Source organism: Ascaphus truei, chromosome 2, assembly GCF_040206685.1.
Source record: "Ascaphus truei isolate aAscTru1 chromosome 2, aAscTru1.hap1, whole genome shotgun sequence".
Classification (NCBI taxonomy): domain Eukaryota; kingdom Metazoa; phylum Chordata; class Amphibia; order Anura; family Ascaphidae; genus Ascaphus; species Ascaphus truei.
Window position 1 is genome coordinate 96,691,827 of NC_134484.1, and position 24,747 is coordinate 96,716,573.

A 24,747-nucleotide genomic window follows, 5' to 3' on the forward strand; every position below is an offset into this window, starting at 1 on the left:
CGTCATAGTCCTATAAAAGCCTATGTCGCCTAATTTTGAAGCTAGTCACCGCGGAGGGAACATCTCCCCTCCTAAGAAGAGAAGAAGGACGTGGTATAAGAAGACGGAAGAAGCCGGAAGAAGATGGAAGAAGATGGAAGAAAATGGAAGAAGACCCCAGAAGACCCCAGAAGGCCCCAAAGAAGAAAGAAGACACAGACGTGGATTTGTTATGGTTTTTTATTTTATGGCTTACCTGTGGATTGGTTCCTGTGCTTCCGGGTCGCTTGGATTTCGGAGAGTGGACATCTAATGGTGAGTAAACAAAAGAAAAGTGTATTATTTTTACTTTTACAGGTTTTTATGATTTTTCATTCATGTCTTTTATTTTTTCACTCCCATTTAATGCCCGTTAATGTATCTATGTATATAATACATTAACGGAAACTAAATGGGTGTATTGTATGTGAATTTTATATGTAAATGCATTGTATTTTATGCTGTATTATTGCCCCTGTATGTTATGTTTATCTATCTGTATGGATAGACATACAGGGATAATAATTGATTGTTTGGCTCATGTTTAGGTTCTTTTCAAGTATGGATAATGTATTTAGCATCTTTATTTTGTCATTGTTGTGAATAATGTAATTTGTATTTAGCTAATGGCTTCTTTATGGTAGTAAGATTAGAATGATGGTGGTTACTTTAAATTAGAATTGTTTTGGCAATGGTTTGGCTTTAGCAATTGAATAGGGAATTGTATAATTGATTTGTATTGTATTTTAATTGTTTGAGGAAATGGATTAATTGATTGATGCTAATTGTATTGATGTTGGTTAGTTTCTAATTGATTTTCAGGATGGCATTGGTCGTTAGGGGACATTGTTCATAGTGTATTTTATTGTTACATATATTTTGCATAGTGTTATATGATGCACAGATTAATTGCATCATGTACACACTCAATGCAATTGTGTGACATTTCATAGTTATTTGTGTAGCTGCAGTTTGTTTTTTTATATATTTGCAATGGCTGCTGTATTTATTTTAACATGCACTGTGGTGATTTTAAGATTAAAAATGCATGTTTTGATTTTTGCATGTTTTATGTGTTTAATAATGGGCAAATAATCTATTATCCATATCTGGATAATAGTTATTTGGCACATTATTGTACTGTAGGTGTTTGGGGGGGGGATGTATGAATAGGTCCGGTTTATTTATTTTATATTCAGGGTTGGTTCCTTGGTTCTGCGTGAGACTTCTGGAGACCACCTGCAGTCTCCTCGGGTATCTCACGGTATCAGGCTGGTGGTTCCACGGGTGACACCTGTGGGGATGAAGCGGTGGTCCCACATCTGTGGGGGCACCGCGGACCCGTAGGTGCAGGGATGAAGCGGTGGTCCCACATCCGTGGGGGCACCGCGGACCCGTAGTGAGCACTCGTGAGTTCCCCAGACCCCCGTTAGAACAACCCGAGGCCCTGCAGACACCTGTGGGTCTGACCCGGGGCTCCCAGACATCTGTGGGCCTACCGTGGGGACCCAATTGTGGCCCACGGTGACCAAGGAGACCACCTTGGGGCCATGGCACTTGGCGGGACCCACCAACAGGCCTCCAGAACCTGTGTGAAGCAAGTTGCTGGTACCCTGTAGGTCTGTCAGGTGACCGGCCAGCCTGCCGGGGACTCGCAAGGGGCTGGGGTATGAACCCTGTTTGTAAAATAATAAATCATGTATTTATGGGGGGGCACAGGGGGTGGGTTATGTATTTAATAAATTGAATGATGTTTATTGTAGGGCAGTGTATTGTTTTAATTGTGGGTACTGGGGGTGGGGGGAGGGTGTATTGGCCCCAAAGGTATGTGGGTAAGCCTCCCTTGTGGGTAGTGGGTGAGGGTGGTTAGGCCTCACGGGGTGGGGGGTTAGTGTGGGAGGGTATGTAGGCCTCCTGAGTGGTGGGTGAGGGTGGGTTAACCCCTTAATGACTGTAGCGATTAATAACCGCTATGGTGATTAAGGGGTTAGGGGACATTACATTGGCTATTATAATTGTTGTGCATGTTTTGCAGCACTGTAGGGGCATGGGCAGAATGAAGACGGCCTTCATCGTGGGTGCCTGTTAAAGGTAAGTGTAATATGTTTTTACTGTATTTATTGAATGTTATATGTATTTAAAATGGCCAAATGCATTATTATCCATATTTGGATAATAGTAATTTTGCCCATTACTGTATGTATGTGTTAGGGGGGTGTATTTAGATTTAATTGTTGTTTCTTATTTTTGGAGGTGCAACATTGGTACCGCAGGCCCGCGGGTACCCCGGGACGGCCGCGGGGACCCCCGGACTCCCGCAGGGACCCCCGCACTCCCACGGGGACCCCCGCTTGGTGAGCCGGGGACCCCCACTTGGTGAGCCGGGGACCCCCGGACACCCGCATGGTCAGCCAGGGACACCTGCATGACCCCCGGGCTAAGTCGGGACCCCCACGGGGTCAGCCGGGGACACCCACCGGCCAACTGTATGGGTTTTGCGCATGCAAAAATAAAAAGCAAGAATTTTTTCTAAGTCCAGATTTCTTTGCGTCTACTCTGACCCGACGTGTTCTGATCAACGCAACTTTCGCATTTGCTAAGGTTGCGTTGCTTAGTGCATCCCACTTAAGAGCAGAATTTCACGCAAACAGGGTTGCGATCGATCAAAGTTGGACTTAGAAAAAATTCCTGAAAAAGTAATTTTTAGACCGCAAAGTGCCTGTTTGCGTAGCTTAGTGCATCGGGTTGAGCCAAAAATTACGATCGAAGAGCACTTTGCGGTCTAAAAGTGCCTTATCGGAGCTTAGTGCATAGCCCCCTAAATTGCTCAAAAAAAATTGGTCATAAAAAAAATCACTGAGGCAGCGGTGATAAGCCACTTATCACCACTTTTCGGCATTTTCATAAACTCATGCAATTCTAGTAGCAGTGATTTGGCTATGAACGCCTATCACCGCTCTAGAATGGTGATTTTATCACAAAATTCTCACGCCAGAAAATGTTGGCTTAAAGGTGTTGGAAACCTGCAGAGAAGCGGCAAGATGGGACTTAGGAAAAAAAATGCATTTTTCCTGCATAGGATTGATGCCGGGAATCTCTGGAGCTGATATCTATTAATATTAGCACCAGAGACCCCTGGCATGAATCCTGTGCAATAAAAATGCATTTACAGTAAACTTCATTACCATAGCGGATAGCCTCAGGGACCCCTTACTTCCCGAGATACAGGCCCCGTTATGGGGGGCCAGTATCTCCTATGCATTTAAATGTCCGCGTCACGTGACCATGGGAATAAAATGCATAGGAGATACTGGCACCCTATAATGGGGCCTGTATCTCGGCAAGTAAGGAGTCCCTGAGACTGAAACCAATGCAGTTCAACTCAGGAGACCCCCTGCTCATCTAAACTATTAACAAAATTTAAATTTACACATACATTTCTGGCAATATTTGCACAGGGAGAGTCGGCTCTCTCAGAGCAGCTCTCTGTGCAGCAGATACAACTCGCCGGGTACGGCCTTTTCAGAGGGTCGTTCACCGGCTTATCACCCGTTTTGTGAATTTTGCTATGACAGATAATGAAGGCTTTCTGAATACCGTGATAGCAACGCTCATAAAAAGGGTGATATAAATGGTCCGGTGATTTTTTTTATGAACCTTCTCTGAATGAGGCCCTTAGAGTATCATTCCATTCTATATTTTGTTCAGCCTTCAGATGTAGCAATGGTTATTTCCCCTGCTCATAGCACAGAATATTGCAGTATAACGCAGAATAGCTCAGATTTTCCATAGGATTGAAAGGTATTGAGAATGCAGAATGTCATGGAATATCCGACCATAAAGCTGGTGCAATAACCCCTGCTACATCTGTATGTTTTTATATTTTTATCTGGTGTTTGGTTTCTTTTATAGCTTTAAATGTGTGCAATGAGTTTTTTTTTTTTGTTTTTTTTTTTAACTTTCTGTATATTGGTTTTTGCATAAATATCATACAATCAAAATGTTATTGCCATAAAGGGGAGACAAAATCCATTCAGGACATACAACATTTAACAGACAAAGGGATGGGAAGACAACAGGACATGAACAAAAAAAGGAGGGAGGGAAAGAAAGGGGGGGGTTTAACAGTTGGTTTTAAATGTGTGAGGCTCTTTGAGTCCATGGTGTGAAGCACTATATAAATAAGTTTGTTATTATTATTATTAGAGGAAACACAAAAGGCATAGCACACCGCTCACTAATTAATTTACATAATAATGAATTATAATTATCTCACTAATGGGTGCTACCTATGTACAATAGTCAATAGTATTAACAATTGAGTGAAAATGGTGACGCATCGCCAGTTCACTCACAGAATGTACATTTGTGGTGCACTCCACACTAATTGTTTTATTTGATTTTATCGTGACTATACAACGTGAAACACAAGGGTGACAAAGTGAAAAATAAAATTAATTAAAAACTAACACGTGGTGTCGATGTAGCTGATTGCTGTAATCTGGTGTGTAATCCTATATCATATATAATACTGAACTACCATCCTGCTCAAATTGAATAATGCAGAGTATTACACACAGTTGATCACCTAAAATCTCTAGCAATCCAACTCATATATCATTGCCCCAGCAATTGAATAAATCAAGCATAGAATGAGAGCAACACAGCGTCCGTGTTGGCTACAAAGTCCCTGATAAACAGTTTATCTCAGAGGTATGTATGCAGGATAGAACGGGGAATTCCCTAATCTACTAGGCTACCATATGAACGCTGTTTGAATTCAAACAGCACAGCTCCAACATCGCTGTCAAGTTTTACTCGGGAGTCCCTGTAGCTAGTGATAATACATAAAGGGCCTCATGCAGTAAGCAGCGGAAAGGCTATTCTCGCCACTTTCCAGCCAAAAAAGCTTATCCGTATTCAGTAACGGGCGAGAAAGTGGCGAAATTGAAAAAAAACGCCAGTTTGGCTGGCGGTTTATTTTTTTCTGCCGGTGGCGGGGCAAGAAGGCACTTTCCGCCTAAAAATCCAACCTTTTCCGCCACGCTGTATTCTAGTAAAGGCGAGTAGCTAAGCGGAGCTGTTCGCCTCTCTAGAAAACCGTTTTGCTGGCGGATCAGCCACGCAAGAAAAAGATGGCAAGTTGCTGCTCAGAGGCAGCGGATGAGTGGCGGATCGGCACTTAGAAAAAATTCAGGCCTTTTTTCCTGGCTGGGATTGATGCCGGGGGTCTCTGGAGCTGATACCATTAATATCAGCACCGGAGCCCCCCGGCATGCATCCGAGGCAGGAAAAATGCATTTAAAGCCCACTTCATTACCTTAGCGGTTAACCGCTAAGGCAATGAAGGGGTTAAAGAGCCATGCCAGGTTTATTGTGGGTAGCGGGGGTGGGTGAAGGGGGTATTTGGCCCTTGTTGTTTGTTTAGGGCGTTCGGGGGGGTTGCGGGTGCACTTAACCCCTTCACGACCGTAGCGGTTAATACCGCTACGGTCATGAAGGGGTTAAGGCCTCCCGCTACCCACACGCAAGCCCTAAACAACCACCATTGGGGCTAATACCCCCTTCACCCACCCCCACTACCCACAATAATAAAAAATACACACACCAGCCCCACACTAACTAAATAATCCCAGCATCAATCCCAGCCATTACCCCAACAACACCTTTACCAATCTAACATACATTATAGTAATGGGCACAATAACTATTATCCACAAATGGATAATAGTGCAATTGTACATTTAAAATACATACACAACAATAAAGACATTAAATACATATAGCACTTACACATGTGCGGCTGCCATGATGAAGGCCATCCTCATCTTCATCCTGCCCATGCCCCATCCGCTTCTGCAAAACAGACACAAGAATTAAAACATCCAATGTAATGTCCCCTAACCCCTTAATCACCATAGCGGTTATTAACCGCTACAGTCATTAAGGGGTTAACCCACCATCACCCACATTCCCTCCCCCACTAACCCCCCCAACTCTGAGGCCTAACCACCCTCACCCACTACCCACAGGGGAGTCCTACCAAATACCCTTGTGGCCAATACCCCCTCCCCCAGCACATACAGTACAATAATGTGCCAAATAACTATTATCCACATAGTGATAATACATTATTTGGCCATTATTAAACACATTAAATACCATAATAAAGTAAAGAAAATTGTACTAACCTCATCAATAAGAAGGCTCCGTCGCCAGCATCATCCTTGGGGTCCGTTGCCAAAATAATAAATAGCCAATACATCTCAATTACATTAACATACCAATGAACCCCTTAATCACCTTATCGGGTACTAACCTCAAAGGTAATTAAGGGGTGAAGCCATCCTGCAATGGCAACACCACTTATGCATAACATCCTCAATGAATTAAAAAGCAATTTCCAACACAAATCTCATGTAATCATTCAATCTGAAGCCCAAATGCCACTTAAAACATTGCATTTACAGGGTATACATGTAGCATAACATGTAAACTACATGTACACGCTGCAAATCAATGTTAACAATACAATAATCCAACTCAAATAGCCTGACATCACAAGAAGTATATTATGTAAGCAAATAAAGTCACCATCAATGAATTAACACACATGAATTACATCCCTAAACAATTAAAATACCATCCATACCAATTACACAATTAACTATAGCTATCGTAACAGAGAACAAGTTCAAAACATACAAAAAAGGACACCAACAATTACAATATACTAAAGCAAGCCTCTCCATAACCTACAGTACATCATACAGCCCAAAACTTACATCTCTCTAATAATAAAATACATTTTACACACATCTATGCATAGCAGCATAGCCACAATCATTTACAATACAGAAAATCAAGCTTTAACAACACTATCATTTCTTACCCTGTATGTATATATCTCTCTAGACATACATTCATACATACAGTGGCAAGAAATGATATGCATAAAAAAAAATGAACACATGAAAAAGAAAAAAAAACCACAGTTACATTAAATACATTTCTTTATTTAACTTACCATTACTTGGCCCCACCGACTCCCGTTGATCAGCTAACTCACGAACCAATCCACAAACAGGAACCCATAAAATAAAAAACCATAAAATAATAAACATTAAAATAATAAAACACGACAATCCAGGAGTCTTCTAGTTGTAATCCATATTCATCTGTATTCTTCTACCTTCTTCCGGGGTCTTCTTGCCATCCGGTGCCACGCCCTGGTCTTCTTTCTTCAATAGGCGGACCTTCCTCCTCGGCGTCTGGCTTCAAAATGAGACGACATAGGTTTTTAAAGGCCTATGACGTCACATTTTTGTCATATGGTTCCCACGGACCTGATTGGGCCGTAAAAACCATGTGTTTTGGCCGATGTAAAAAAAAATGATGACGTCACTTAAAGGCAAAGAAAGCACAGCCAATCAGAATGGCTTTGCTTCAATTGCCTTTAAGATGACGTCATGAAAAGACACATGGCCACCCTCACATGGTACGGCAGCCAATCAGAGCGTGGGAAGTCTATCCCTACTCTGATTGGTTCAAGTACCATGTGACAGAGGCTTGGGGAAGAACGGATATGACGTTGCCCATTACTGTATTGTATGTTGTGTATTGCTCCTATGTTTATTGGGGGATTTGTGCCCAATAAACATGCTATTATGCGTTAACCCCTTCATTACCTTAGCGGCTATCTGCTAATGTATTTTAATAATATTGTGCGGGAGCAGGGGGCCCCCTGAGCTGAACCGCATTTATTTGTGGCTCAGAGGCCCCCTGCTTCCCGAGTTACAGGCCCCGGTTTGGGGCATCGGTTACAGTGTGGACGCCATGTTTGTTGCGGGCACGTAGCGTATTGGACGCTATAAACATGGCGGCGTCACTGCCCATCCGATCACACATACCGGGGCCTGCAACTCGGGAAGCAGGGGGTCCCTGGTCCACAAAGTGTTGCAGTTCAGCTCGGGGGACCCCCTCCTCACTGTACAGTATTATTAAATAAATATTCATGCTGCTTTGCTTCCGTAGCAGATACCCTGTAAGGTAAGGAACGAGTCTTTATTGATATGTGTGTTTTACTCATAGTGTAGATGTGCAGAGGGTCTCCGGAGCTGATGCGCTTTTGTTTTAGGTCCGGGGACCACCTGCTCCCTGAGATACAGGCCCCTTTAGGGGGTGCCGGTATCCCTCTGCTTTGTTTACATGCCGCGGTCACGTGATCGGGACCTTTAAATGCAGAGGGCTACCGGCACCTCATAAAGGGGCCTGTATCTCGGGAAGCAGGGGGTCCCCCGACCTGAAACCAATGCGGTTCAGCTCCGGAGACCCCCTGCACATGTACACTATGAATAAAAGTTGTTTTAAAAATAATTTTTATTGTGCTGATGTTTGCGCCGAGAGAGCAGCGGATCTCTCTCTGCTGCAAACACAACTCGGCAGGGGACGGCTTCTCGGCAGTTTCTTGCCAGGCAGCCATCTCGCCACCGGTTACATGCCATTTGATCAAATGGTGGTGACTAATTCATTCGCCAGGGATTCGCCCCTTACAGCATACAGCCAGCATACCCACTTCACCAGTGGGTGAAGTTATTAAATAAAGGGGGTGAATGTGAAGCCCTCATTGAGGCCATGTGGATATAAGGTTTTGAGGCAGTAAATCCACTTAATGCTGTTAAATACGCGATCAATCCCTTCAATTTATAGGGATTGATTGCGTATTTAACAGCATTAGAAGTGGTGATATTGATAGGAAATTGCTTCAAAGAGAAGCTGAGTGGATTTATCGCCTCAAAACCTTATATCCACATGGCCTCAACGAGGGCTTCACATTCACCCCCTTTATTTAATAACTTCGCCCATCCACTATGCAGAAATTGATTTATCTGGTCAAAGTGCGAGCATGTCCCTGCTCTGTCTGTCTCTTCCCCTTTAATTCCCCTTCACGTTCTCCCTTTTAATTTGTGTTACAAATCATAGTAATAGTCTGACATGGTAACATTACTTGCATCATAATGAGTAACAGTGTTGCTAAGTCTCTTTCCTCGGTTTACCACAAGTTGTTCAGATTGGTTCTAGTCACAGTATAATACTGTAAATGCATTTTTGGTGCAGAATTACTGATAAGAGAAATAGGTGATTCATTAAATAATTAAGGTTTCATGTTATTTAATAAAATATGTGATTAGTGTGTGCAACACAGTGTGGGTATACACACATTGGCCGTCGTTATATTGGATAGTACAGCTTCTATTGAGGATACCTAATAGTAAGCAGCAGTTAATTTGGGCTTATAGTGCTTATTACGCACTGACTTAGAATCATGATAAATAGACGACCGCAGTGTAGTATCCCGTCATCCACCTGCCCCTGACGAAGCTCCGCCTGGAGAGAAACACGTAGGGCGTGGGCCTAGTGACGTGGTGACGTCACATCATGTAGTGTAGCTGATTCCTGGTGTATCGGAGCCCCTGCATGTATGCTGGAAGAGTGCGCTGAAGTCGTGTTCCATGAGAGATGCAGCATTCATGCATCAATTAGCTAAGTACTCTATTTTTCACACAGAGTGTTATGTTGCAGAGTCTATATGTATTATCACTAGCTACAGGGACTCCCGAGTAAAACCTGACAGCGATGTTGGAGCTGTGCTGTTTGAATTCAAACAGCATTCATATGGTAGCCTAGTAGATTAGGGAATTCCCCGTTCTATCCTGCATACATACCTCTGAGATAAACTGTTTATCAGGGACTTTGTAGCCAACACGGATGCTGTGTTGCTCTCATTCTATGCTTGATTCATTCAATTGCTGGGGCAATGATATATGAGTTGGATTGCTAGAGATTTTAGGTGATCAACTGTGTGTAATACTCTGCATTTTTCAACTTGAGCAGGATGGTAGTTCAGTATTATATATGACATAGGATTACACACCAGATTACAGCAATCAGCTACATCGACACCACGTGTTAGTTTTTAATTAATTTTATTTTTCACTTTGTCACCCTTGTGTTTCACGTTTTATAGTCACGATAAAATCAAATAAAACAATTAGTGTGGAGTGCACCACAAATGTACATTCTGTGAGTGAACTAGCGATGCGTCACCATTTTCACTCAATTGTTAATACTGTTATTATTATTACTATTATTATTAGATTTGTATTCTAATGCCTTATACAGTAACAACGTACATCTCACATTGAAGCATTTTATTTTTGGTACTGTGGCGTTTCTGCAAAAGCTTTTTACTGTATCATCTACTATTTTTGTTTTTTCATATTTTAATGTAAACTCTTAAGTGAAACGTGTTAAACATCGAATGCATACAATTATTTATGTCTGCATCTTCAAGGTCACAGGCTTTGTTCAAGGGTTTCCTTATGTTTTCTTAATCTGCACAAATCATACCAGGACTTTTCAGCAAATACTGATTTTCTAGCACAATCATTACTGTGTGACTGCCAAGTTTCTAGTATGGTAAATCTATTTCTGAAAAGTTGAACCACATCATCATATACATTCTAATAGTCTGTACATTGGATCATATTAAAAATGTTATGATATTTTGGAACACTGCACTAATCTGGTATTCTGATTTCTAATAGTGATAACTGACCGCTAATGAAAGCAGTATGCTAGTAGTATTAATTTCTATAGGATCACATTTATGCTCCCTTCACTCAGCACTTATGTTAGTTTATTTTTTGATATTAAATACACACAATTCACATACTGTACACACACACACACACACACACACACACACACACACACACACACACACACACACACACACACACATACACACACACACACACACACACACACATATATATATATATATGTTTCTATTTCTCCGACACATGAGTTAACCCTTTGTTGAATGATAGAACTCCACTGTATTACACTTTTCTCTAGTTCAGGCTCTTCTAGGTTCACTTACTAAACTGCACTTTTGTCAGTGAACAAAATGGTGTTAGTACTTGCAAAGGAGACTGTTGAACACATTTGGAGAGAGCACAAGAAAGATGTGCTCAGGCAGACTTTTAATATTGTTCTTGCTGCTGCACTAAAGCTTCTTAAATCAGGATGTTTGATAAAAAAATAAGGGATAATGATAAAAAAATAAGGGATAATGATAAGTAGACTGTAATTAAGATTGGTATATTGCATTATCCCACTTGCACCATTTAACTCCTATTTATATTCAAAAAATTGCCAGCTGAATCCCACAGGCCTAAATAAACATTTGTCTAAAAACTAACATGTAAGTAATTTTTATTAATATTTTAATACAATTAATATGATTTATGGTCTGATGTTGTGATCCATCACAATGACCCATACTACAGATTAGGGTCCTCATGCACTATAAGCTCTGATTTTAAAAAAATTGCCATTGTTTTTAAATCGCTATTTTTTACAGCATTGCTATCATGGTATGCAGAAAGCCCCGAATACCTGTGATATCAAAATTTTTACAATTGGCGAGTATCCTATTGTGTGATGATCGTCACTCTGAGAACTAGGAAATGGCATGGCGTGTTCAAAAATGTTATTTTGGAATTGGGCGATAATCTCGTGAGACAACCAATTTCTTGAGCGGCTTATTTAAACGCTCCATTTTTTTTGTTCTTTCTCTGTGTTGTTGGGAGTTAATGAGAGACAGAAAGAGCTGGGCATTTGGAGGATTTGTGATTGCTACACTTGTATATTTTGTTAGATTTGTCTTGTGTTTTGTTTTCTTTACACATTTTTGTTCTTGTGAGTTTGAAAGTGTTTTGTAAGTGTGTCGTTTAATTTGTTTAGCTGTTATTTGTGAGTGTAAGGCTTTGTCCCCGCTGGCGCTGAGCATGCTCATGCTTGGAGAGCTCTCCAAGCATGAGCGCCGGGTGTCCTTAAAATTTTCGCAATCGCTCGCGGGGGGGGAGGGGGGGTTACGCTGCAGGGGAAGGTGAGCGTGCTAGAAAGTTTAAAAAATGTGTTTATCTAAGCGCCGAGCGTGTGTACAAGTCACATCGCCAAGCGCCGCCCACTCAGCGAGCTCAGTGCTAGCGGGGACGCAGCCTTAGATGTATGGACGGGAGGCGTGGGAGTCAGAGGAGTGATGGTAGAGTGACTGGTTGGGTGAGAGGTGATGCTGATATGAGTGGTGTTCGTATGAGTAGGCGCGTGACAATATTGTGTGTCCATTTATATGCCACAACTACACATTCATATGACCATGGGACAATTGCAGATGTGACTTACATCGGCAGAGTTAACTAATAAAAATTGGGACATATGATGTTGCAGTCACATATAAATGTAGTTCTCGATTTGTCAAATCAACAGCATTACTCATGAGAATACACAAATAGTCAATGTTCTGATGCATGGCTGACTAAATAGGTACCTTATCAATGGCCTAAAATTTGTAATGCTCAATTTTAAAACAAACATACATTCATTATGACAATAATGTCATAATTGAATGAGTTACTGACAATGAAATCAGCACGCATTGTTAGATCCAACTCTGTGAACGATATTTTAGATGTGACAATCAATTAATGTTATCCTCATATTTTTCAACTAGATATTCAATCTATTGGAAACATCTCTGGACTTGAAGAATCACTGTGTATGTATTTCGTTATGGATGTTGAGAGTCCAGGATTAAGCCATCACCAACCTGCTACCGCACATCGTAATAGTGCCAACCGAGAGCATTTGTCCACTATCGAGCAATTTGAAGCTCGTTTCTTGCAAAGCCAAATATCCCGTCATGAACAATTGATGGATGTTCATGAAAAAATGGTAGCTGAACTCAGAAATATAAAAGAAATCTTGCTACTGAATATTGCTGAATTTGAAGTGCAATCGATTGCTGCAAGTTTATTTAAACAAAATGAGATTTGGGCCTCTGCAATCGCTTCGGAAGTATGCTTTCCTGCCTCAGAAGTTGGATCGTTATACATATATAGCACATTGTCTAAAAACAGTTAGTGGAGTGTCTCCCCAAAGATTATTAGAATAATTTTCTCCAACATTCAGTGAAGCATCACCGCCAAACGTTATTGAAGCATCACCACAAGCAAAATGAAAAGATGTACAACACAGTCCACCCTTGGCACAACCACATCGCATTCAAGCAACACCACCCATTTCACAGACAACAATCTAAATGCAACAAACACCACTCTCGTCATATCCACAGATCCAAATGCAACAAACACCACCCTCGGCACATCCACAGATCCAAATGCAACAAGCACCACCCTCAGCACAGCCACAGATCCAAATGCAACCAACACCACCCTTGGCACAGCCACAGATCCAAATGTAACACACCACCCTTGGCACAGCCATCTGCCATAATGTCAGGGAGAACAGCAAGTGTGCATCCTCGAAGTACAAATGTTCGTGTTAGAGGGAGAACTCATTCCCAAGACACACAAAGCAACAGGCCAATGACTAGATCTCAAATGTTGTTAATTAAAAAATAAAAAAGATTATCGAAAATGTAACTTCTTTGATGATGATGTTGTTGCTCTCTCTCTCTCTCTCTCTCTCTCTCTCTCTCTCTCTCTCTCTCTCTCTCTCTCTCGTACTGTTGCTGGGAAGTACTCCAATCGTGTAAGCTTATGTTCGATCATGGCACATATCTTTTGAGAAATAGTGTTTTCTTCAGTTATCCACGTAAGAATCGACGTTCACAGTGTGGTGTATTGTATCATACGCCAGTACAGTGTCTCACACAATACGATTGGCAATATGGAGCAAACTACTATGGGAACGTGCAAAACTTCCCTGCCAATACCTGTGTGCATGGGAAAACATTAACCAAAATGCGTACCTGGCTCAGCCCGTGTACTGGGCAGAAAACTATGCGCCAAAACAACGCTGGCAACAAGATGTTTTTCAGTATGCATCAGGATCCCATGATTGACTCAACCATTGAAGAACCGGATCTGCCTGCCTGGAACAATAGATACCAGCAAGAACCTTGTTGACTTCTGCAATAAAGGTAAATATCATGGAATATGGCTTTAATTACATTATAGTGAAGTACTTTATTACATATGAGACCATCATCTGCATAACATCCATCACTCATGCGCTAAACTCATTTGACGTGGCTACGTGGTCATGTGATGATGCTGACTCACCACTATGAGAAGCAGCATTAAGATGTCCAGCTCACGTGCGCACGAAAGAGAGCTTGCGCACGAACATAATGATGGCCATAGTGAAAGATGCTAAGAGCAAGATAAAGACGAGCACTGTTTTTTAACACCTATTATAATGTACAACTGTTGACATTGCAAGGTTCTCTAAGCATATGTGTACCTTCAGTGTTAACCTCTAAAATAATAAATGCATAATATTACAGCACACACCTGCTTAAATAAGCATATTCCTTTTTGTCCAACATTTTATGAACATGTTATTTATTTTTCAGATATCTACTTTTGACATCGACTATCCTAACATATGATTAGATGTGTCTAAAAGAACAATTTGAATAAAATGATTTATAATGCTTTCAAACACTAAAGAGATTATTTACTGTAGACATAGATGCTTATTTACATAATATACCTAATTTAAAAAAAATGCGCTCATAATGATAGTTTCATATATATAATAATTCATAGCTATGCTAATATGTAGTTGTTGTATACATACACAATTATATAGAAACAAGAAACTGCTGTAAACTTGCAGGCTATCGAGGTGTAGATATTATATCAAATTGTATTATTCTAAAAAATAATACATAGATGTTAGAAAGGATAGAGTCAAAAAGTCCGTGGTAATCCACAGTACAGAGAGAGAGTCAATGTAATATAGCAGTGTGAAGTTTCTCTGTGTTTTCTCTCTATATCACAATGGTAATAACGTAAAGGTTATTGTAAATACCTCTGGCTTAGAGTCCCAAAGCCAACATGTAGCGAATATGATGAGCCTTTCTCACAGAAAACAATATTATCCATTCAAACTGTGGATATGTGTCTTGCTGGATGTCTCACCGGGCATCTCACAGGCAGGGACTATGATTTGATCTCCTGGTCTCCAGGCAAAGTGTGGTAGTATGCTTCACTTGGCGTCTCCCAAACGGATCTCTCACTGGAGCCTCACCAGTCTCAAGCACCTCACCTCTTCTCCGGTGCTCCGCTAAATGACCTCCGGCTCCCTCAGATCTGTGCAGTCTTTCAACAGCTCCTTCAAGGCAGCACGACCACTTAGCCCTGCAGATACTATGGTACTTCCCCTCCGGCACTCCACTTAGTACTGCATCGTCCTCCATTATATGCCCGGCTGCATGTCCCACAGAGAGTGTAGTACTTCTCCTCCGATATTCTACCTGGTATCACGTATTTCTCACGTGCCGGAATGTATCACACACACACCCTCAGGTGCTCAGCTGGACACTGCACCTTCCTCCGAATGTTTTCCCAACAGCTATATGGCAGCACGTCCCACGAATGGTGCAGCACCTCTCCTCAGGTGTTTCACAGAGTGCCAAAACCTCCTCTCTGATTACCAGCTATATAGAGGGTGTTGGTTTGGGACAAGCCTCAATCGCCGAATGACTGGAATAGTGAATGGGGGAGGTGATGGAGAAGATAACAAACTGCATACACTCCAACTTCTTTTGAACTTTGTAAGGGTAGAAACAATGAGACACATATACAGATAACAGGTATATCTCCTCACAACCCTACACGTTTCGTCTATATACAGACTTCATCAGGGGTTGTGAGGTGATATACCTATTATCTGTACTAGTTAATAATAAGCATATAAATACACAGTACAACAATTGTCATATTGTGCTATGCAAGTAACGTTGTGAAACAATTGTGTTGTGTGCTGTAGCACATTCGCATTCTGAGAATTCCCTTCGCACATGTGCATGAGTTTACGGTGAAAGCTGCTCACGCGAATGCATAATCTAATGTCTGAAATAACAATGCGAGACAGTGTCCAACCTCCCCCCAACACCAAGAGCATGGACACACGAGACTAATAGATTGCAGCAACGCCACTGTAGTTTAATTAAGAAATACATTATACTCGTCAAACAATACCTGTAACGGTCTATGATCGTGTTCATCAGCATATCAAAAATAGGGACTTGCTGTGAGGATCACTCATCCTGTGACATCACAGGTGATGCATGCCAATTACAACCTGCGCACAGGCACCGCACTGCTAGGAGAGGAGACACCGCAGGGCCTGCCTCCAGACTCCGCCGCTGTGAAGACATGGGCAACGCTCAGCACGCTCCGACTATGCACAGATGCCGCACGAACACAGGCACTCAAGGGTTTAATGCTATCCATTATCCCACAACTGCTACTGTCTCCGTCCCTGCATATCGTTACACAGCATACCTGTGATTACTTCTTACCCTGCAGCTGTGGGCTGCCCTGCATTCATTACGCTGTGTAAGGAATCGGGGAGCACGTCCCCTGCGGCGCACTCCCTCCTTACCTGCATGCAACCCCGCCGTCCCTACGGCACAAACGCGCTCACGCAGGAGCTTTTCTGACGTCGCAGAGTCTGGCTCCGCCAACATCTTGCAATGCGCATCAACATCATGTGGCGCGCACACGTGACGCGCGTGCACCGCTCCAAAGCTACGTGTCAACACTCGCTATCATGCCCACCTGTCTCCTGTGTCTGTCTCCCAATCAGTGCCTCCGCGGAGGCTGCACCTCCGCTACGCCTCCGTCTCTCATTGGTCATGCTCTCTCATATATGCTCAGCTGTGCCACTAGCACTTTGGCTGAGCATTGTTCCAGTTAGCGCTGTTCTTCCACTTCCTGTTCTTTGTCCTGCCTTTCCTTGTCTCAGTTACCTTGTTTCAGATTGATCTCCTGTATACCAACCCGGCTTTACTTTGCACTCCGCACTTCTGGCTTACTGACTCGGCTTACCTCTGACCTTCCACATCTCTCCAATCCCAACCACGGCTAACAGACCTCTACACTCCTACTTGCTCCAATCTCTGACCACGGCTGAAAAGACACTGACCATTCTACTGGCTCCTACCTCAGACCTCGGCAAGTACCTGACCATTCTACTCTCTCCAATCCTGACCCAGCTGTCTTACCATCCGCACTCCAGATGTGACCTCGTGGCTGTGGGTGGCGTTATACCCATTCCCACTTCAGTACCGGGGTCCCGCCTTGTTTGTGGTGAGCATGGCATTACAGTATGCTCAGCCCCACAAACGTGGACCCCACTGAGGTGGGTCAGGCCCTGTCCTCAGTTGTGGATAGATGCTCTTAACTAGAGACTCGTGTTGCTTCCCTTGCGCAATCCTTTGGGGCCCTTACCTTGCAACACCAGCAGGCCAGTCTTCTGAGACCCACAACCCCTTTTTTGTCACCAGACACCCATCCTTCTGCTGAACCCAGTCTGCCTACTCCTTATCAGGAAATAATCCAAGGATAGGAGACGGTGCACAGCTGAAATAAAGGGGCCAGCACCAATGCTATGAAAGTTAAAATTAATTTATTGGGATAACATAGTAACGGGGAACAAAAAAACACACTCTAACACGTTTCAGGCAAACGCCCTTTCTCAAAGAGTACATCCGCATCTGATCGCACTCCCTGTCTTATAGGGAATCCCCCGCCTCCAAACGCCGATGTCACAGTATCAATTTGGCTCGAGCAGCATATAGAGCGATCCTATTGGTGGAGCTCCCTTCCAATCGGCTATCTCCAATGGAAGGCGCGTTCTGTGTGGACGGGGGAAGATACTAAAGACACAATGAAAGCGGATCTATGGTTCTAAGACAGAATAATGATACACACAAAGCCATAAAATAAGCACAGTAACATACATAACAAAAACACATGATATAAACTAGCGAAATCGGTTTCCTAAATAGGTCAAGGACACAGAAAGATGGAATCAACAGTTACACTGGATATATAATAACCAGTGAGTATTAAATATTCAAAGTATGTGCATAGAGTAGAATTTACATATATAGAAAAACTAACCATATACAAAGTATGTAATTAAGAGAGTCTAATGATAGCCAGTTTTTAAGAAAAATCCATTATAATAGAGAGTAAGCAATGAAGTGAAGCAATATTAGAAATAGTAACATTATAATAATATTAAGCAATAATAATAAAAATAATAAAAATAAACAGTATATATATAATGGTTTCAATATAAATAATAAATATCCATCTAATGATAATTAAATATCTGAATACACATTTACAATATAAAAATTACATTTATTTTATTTTAAGAAATGCTTCAACTCCCAGTCTTGGTTTGTGCCCCTGGGAGCAAGTGTCCCAAGGGCATAAATCCAATACATCTCTCTACAATTTAGGAGGGCTTCTCTATCTCCCCCCCTGATGTTAATATGTATATGTTCAAGAGCACTGTATGTAAATGTGCTCAATGATCCTTGGGGGCAATTACTAAAATGAAGAGCTACAGGAAATCTGGCATCATGTTTTTTGATACTTCTAATATGTTTGCCTATTCTAATTCTTAATGTGCGGATGGTTCTACCAATATAACCACTCCCACAAGCACATCTGAGCAAATAGATCACAAAGTTAGTATTGCATGTTATAAATGACTCTATATGATATTTGTGATTAGTATGTACATTCCTAATAAATTTAATTGGTGTAGCATACTGTATCTGCAGAGACTGCAATCCCCACATTTAAAGAAGCCCTTCGGTCGAGTAGAGACAGTGTCTTTGGATGAGCAGTACAGACTGGGTGATACATGGCTACCAATAGTTTTTACTTTTTTAAAAACCATTTTGGGATTGGATTTTGTATAACAGTCTAAATCTTTATCCAATTTTAAAACTGACCAATGTCTGTGTAGGATCAACCTATTCTGCTCAGCCTGTTTATAGAAGGTGGTTACAAAGAGTGGCACCTGGCTTGTAGCATCATTCTGAGTGTACAATCTTCTTTTTATGTTATAGCGTTTATTAGCATTAGCTAGAAGTATATTCCTATCTGTACATAATGCATGTTCAAAAGCAAGCTCCAAGTCCCTCTCTCTGTAGCCACGTTCTCTAAATCTCTTCTTAAGTACTTCAGCTTGTACAAGAAAGGACTCCTTCGTTGAACAGATCCTCTTAAGCCTTAAGAACAGACCTCGGCAAGTACCTGACCATTCTACTCTCTCCACTGCTATCCAACTCGAGTTAGCCCAACTCTCTACTGCTATCCAATTCGAGTTAACCCCTTCTCACTTTATCTCTGCAAGATCCAAGGTGGCATACATAATCGCTCTACTTTCCAGAGACGCTCTGGCTTGGGCCTCCCCCACCTGGAACGGAGACCGGAACTGACACAGAATCTCGACCACTTCACTATGGAATTCAGACGTGTCTTTGACACTCCAGGCCATAATGTGACTGCTGCAACTTCTCTTTTTCACCTTTCCCAGGGTTAACACCCAGTCGCTCGTTACACCCTAGAATTTTGAACCATAGCAGCTGAAACAGACAGGAATAATTAGGCTCTGTCGGCCGCCTTTTGGCAAGGTTTATCTGACTCTCTTAAGGATGAACTATCTGCTGACCCTGCTGACCTGGAGGAACTTATTGCTACAGTATCTGCATTAGAGTGGACAAGCGCCTTCAGGAGAGGAAGGCCGAACGTTCTCGCTCTCGGCCGCTTCCGGTCAGATCACCAGCGTTTCATTTTTTCCCTACAGATCCACTGCCTCTAGATGATCCGGAACCCATGCAGCTGGGAAGCCACTGGTTATCCTTCTCAGAGAGGCAGTGCAGATGGGCCAATGGACTTTGGTACTATTGTGGTCACTACGACCATCAAGTCCTTTCCTGCCCGCTCAAACGGGGAAACGCCAGCGCTCAATGAGGTACCGGGGAATCTCGTTGGGCACTATCCCTTCCCCAACTCTCCCAGAAATACGTCCTACTCGGATCATGCTACCCATCTCCCTCAAAGGGGACAACTTCCAGGACACTACCTCTACCTTTATTGATTCATGTTCTGGGGGCAACTTTATTGACCATAGCTTCGCTGTCAAACATAACATTCCTCTCATTCATAAAGCCGTGCCTTTCGGATTGGAAGCCATAGATGGACACCCGCTTCAACCGGCCTTCATCTCTCTGGAAACCGGCAAATTTACCCTTCTTACTACAGATGGCCATCAGGAGGAGATTTCTCTGGATGTCATCCATACTCCATCTGTTAAGGTAATTCTAGGACTGCCATGGTTACAGCAACATAATCCGCAATTTGATTGGACTGATAAAGAACCCATCCAATGGCGTCCCCGTTGCATCAAGACTTGTTTGAACTCTACTCAACAGATCTGCAGCCTAATTACTCCCAAAGAAGATAAAAGTGTTCTTCCCGAAGTCTATGCTGAATTCAAGGATGTGTTCGATAAGGTACGATCCGAAGTCCTTCCCCTTCATTGCCCTTTCGACTGCCCTATTGATCTCTTGCCAGGTTCTGTCTTACCCAGAGGTAAATCTTATCCCTTGTCTCTACCTGAAACTAAAGCCATGTCGGAGTATATTTAAGAGAATTTAAAGAAAGATTTCATCCGCAATTCCTCATCCCCAGCCGGAGCTTTGTTTTTCTTCGTTAAGAAAAGGGATGGTTCTCTTCGCTCTTGCATAGACTATCGGAGGTTAAACAAGATCACCTTAAAGATCCGCTACCTGCTTCCCCTTATCGCCGAGATTTTTGATCGCTTCCAAGGAGCCACCATCTTTTCAAAATTAGAATTGCGTGGTACAGATAAGACAGGGTGACGAGTGGAAGATGGCCTTTAATACCAAAGATGGCCATTACAAGTATTTAGTCATGCCCTTTGGGCTGTGTAATGCCCAATTTTTCGGGATCTGCTGAACCTTTTTGTTATCGTCTATCTTGATGATATTCTAATCTTTTCTAAATCTCTCTCTGAACATATCAAACACACTAAAATGGTCTTGTCTCGTCTTCGTGAAAATCCACTTTATGCCAAATTGGAGAAATGCCAGTTTCATCAGACTTCTACCACATTTCTAGGATACATTATTTTGGACTCTGGTTTTGCCATGGACCTTGTCAAGCTGAAGGCAGTTCTGGACTGGCCACAACCTACCTCTCTCAAAGCAATCCAGCGTTTTTTAGGCTTCGCAAACTACTATCGTAGATTCAGTCGAAAATTCTCCACCACAGTAGCCCCAATCACAGCCCTAACAAAGAAAGCGGCAGACACTGCTTGTTGGCCACCTGCTGCACTCAAGGTGTTTGATCTTCTCAAAAAGACGTTCATCTCTGCTCCCATCTTAGTCCATCCTGACCCCAAACTTCCTTTCACTCTGGAAGTGGATGATGTCGGGGCCGGCACCATATTATCTCAGAGACAGACACCGCAGGCAAAGCTACATCCGTGTGCTTTTTTTTCCCAAAAAAATTCTTTAGCAGAACAGAACTATGACGTCAGTAATCGGGAAACATTAGCCATAAAACTCGCTCTACAGGAATGAAGACACCTCCATAAAGGTACAGAACAACCTATCACCATTCTTACAGACCACAAAAACTTGCTGTACATTGAGAGCGCCTGTTGTCTACGAGCCCGTCAGGCCCATTGGTTAATTTTTTTCTCCTCGTTTTAATTATATTATTTATTTTATTCCAGGGTCAAAAATTCTTAAAGCGGATGCCATATCCTGCCAGTTCATAGCCGAAGACAAAACTGAGTCTCAGTCCTAGACTATCCTTCCGTCTAAATACATCTTGTCCGCTAATTCCTTCAAATTCTATGTACATATGAAGTATTCTTGTAAAGCCAACCAAAATATGAATATTCACCATAGTAGTAAAAACATTGTAGATTGATGACAGAATCTAACATGTATTGAATACGGTTGGTTAATGTTGGTTAAATGTTTAAATGTATGTAACCTGTGAGAACACTGTCACAAAAATTAAAGTTATATGTTAAAGCTGCTGGTAAAAGTGACTTTTTGACAAAATGAAATAGATTTTATATGTTCTGTATGTGTATAAATAATATCTGCACACTGACAAGTGATTAGAAACGTTGCAGATCTATAAATTTGCCTGTACTCATTTGATTGGTCGGGTTATTAAAATATTTTACTGCAAAGCATTGTTTGAAATGTAGTCCATGTAGATCATATAACTGGGCAGTTGCTAGATGCAATTGGTACCCTGCTAGATAGAGGCCGGGGATGAAGAGGCCAAACCAATCAGAAGAGGAAGGGGATGTAACTTTGATAATGCTTTATACTGTACATTATAAACATTGAACAATTACATTAAAAATGTTTGGCATGCTTATTTGTCTTTTTACAAACACTTTTGTCATAGCACATAAATTATTTATTATTCATTACAAACATGTTTGATATTTTATGAACTGTACCTTTAAGAAGTTACGATAGGACTATCCCGTGACTTGTAGGCACGGTTCCCATTGGCCAGTTCGAATTTCCTGCTTGCCTCGCTCCTCTGATGCATGCAGCGAGCCGAGCCTCCAGCTTGTGATTGGCTGTTGCAGTTACAATCCGTTCTCTGATTGGTCGCCAGTCCCTCTTCCTTGTTAAACATAGGACACCGAGGTCTATGTAAGGGGACTGTCCGATCAGAGAACCAGACAATCTTGGGACTTGGTCCGGTGAAGCTCTAGCGAGATTTTCGAAAGTTCTTTGCTCCGAATACAAAGAACTCGGCACGGAATTGCCGGAGAAACCTGGCCTAGCTTAGGACAAGTTCTACAGTCTTGGCCAAGTTCTAATAATCAACGAAAACCCAGCCAGTGGGGAAAGACAGGTATCTCTCCCAGAGATGGTACCGTGGTGTTCCTGGACATGGAGCAGATAGGGTAAGCCTTCCTGAAGCAGGTGCTTTGCACCTCGTGAGGCTAGAGACTCCCCCCAGGTCCCCAGTTAAGCGTGTATTACCTGTATTTTGTGTTTTATTGTATGTCTGCTGGTTTTACCAGAATAAACCCCATTTTATTCCACTACCTTGTCCTGCCTAGTGAATTGATCCCAGAAGGTAAAAGGGGTTAAAAGTTCTGGTCTCCTGTGACAGGCTTTATTTTAATGTTATATCTTGATGCCCCTCTTCCCAATTACAAGCACCTATTTTTCTCTTCAATAATTGTTATATTTAAAGTTATCTATTTCTATGTATTTGCCAATATCTGTATACATCTACACTTCTACATACACAAGCATTCATTCATGGTTGAATCCGCATTTTTATAAAAAAATATACGACTCCTAAAAATGCAACATTCAGTATGTGTTTTACAACCTTGAATTTTTATAACCCTTATTAGTGTATGTACATGCATATGTTTATATACATGTAGCCAGGTCCCCTATGGCTCCCCGGTTCCCCATTCCTCTTCCCCTTACCTTCGCCAGTGAGAAGGCAGTTGCGGGGGCGAGCGCGTCTCTCGATGGCGTCAGAGGCACGGCGCCGCCATCTTTGTTATGTCCGCACGGGCGTGGAGGCTCGCGCATGCGCAAGACGTGACATGGCGGCCAATATAGTGAGCACGAAGGGGCAGAGATGGCGCTCCATAGTGCAGGGACTCCCCAAGGTCGCGCAGGCGCAGAAGAGAGCAGTGTTGGCCATTACAGGGTTGCACAGGCGCGGCAGACATAGCGCACCCGGCCCTAATGTTAAAGAGCCATAACGGACTACAACTCCCAGCAGCCTCTGGGGACTGCCCTTTCACCCACATCACGTGCAGTCAGGCAGCAAATAGAGTTTGCAGCTTCTCCTGTTGGAGAAGGATACAATGTTGCACAGAGACCACGCTAGTCAGATGGAGATGGGAGAAGGGAGGGGGAGGAAGTGTGTAAGGAGCAAGAGGCTTCTTACACTAGGCCAGGTTACCCCCAGACCCCAGGTAGGCCCCACCACCCACTAGGTTAGTGGGTAAGTTCATAGGTAAGGCCCCTTAGGTAGGGACCCTGCCCTTAGATGAGTGTAAGTCTAGTCAGTGACACAGCTGCAGTGCTGTGTGCTCTGACAAGAAGAGACAGTGTGGCTTTGAGTGCAGCCACAGCAGTTAGTTTGGCAGTTTCAGGAAAGGCCCCTTTCTGTGCGAGGGGGGGTTGCTTTCTACAGTACAGTGTTATGTGATATCACCGATGCCAGTTGCACGCGGTGATCGCGGCCTGCGTCTGGGCTCAGACAGGCTCTACTGCAAAAGACATTCTGTGGGTGAGACGCTCCACGAGGGAGACACCCCACGCAGAGGCGGATTCCCGTTCCTGCGTCAGACCCTTTTTGAAGAGCTTTACACCCGGGCACGGACGTGTGCCCGGGCAGGTATCTATACGTGCACCAACTATACACACGTGAGCAGCGCTGCCACACATCTGGGTGGGGGTCCAGGACACTGGGACACTGGTGCCGAGCACCCGATTATTGTGGGCACTGTATGGTTGTATTACTATTGGGCGGAGAGGCCAAGGGCCTTGCACCAATGTATCTTTGTTATGCATTGATACTCTATATGATGATACTGTGTGTGTTATGTTACTGATCCCTATAGTAAACCCTTTTAGCCATAACCTTTGGTGTGGGCTGGTTACTTTATGGATGTTCCTATGTGAGGGCCATTCTACACTCCTAGAATCTCACATAGGTGGAGGCGCTGATTGAAGAAACATTCCAGAGAAGCACCCCAGGTTCCCATCAGCGGAGGCTCTGG

At 42.8% G+C, this 24,747-nt stretch overlaps 1 protein-coding gene across 1 annotated transcript; it reads left to right on the plus strand.

Moving 5' to 3' along the window:
* The first annotated feature begins 20,983 nt into the window (after window positions 1-20,983).
* On the plus strand, window positions 20,984-21,532 carry LOC142488116 (uncharacterized). Its single transcript, XM_075588489.1, has one exon. The coding sequence runs from the start codon at window positions 20,984-20,986 to the stop codon at window positions 21,530-21,532; it is 549 nt and encodes a 182-aa protein (XP_075444604.1).
* Window positions 21,533-24,747: the final 3,215 nt, after the last annotated feature.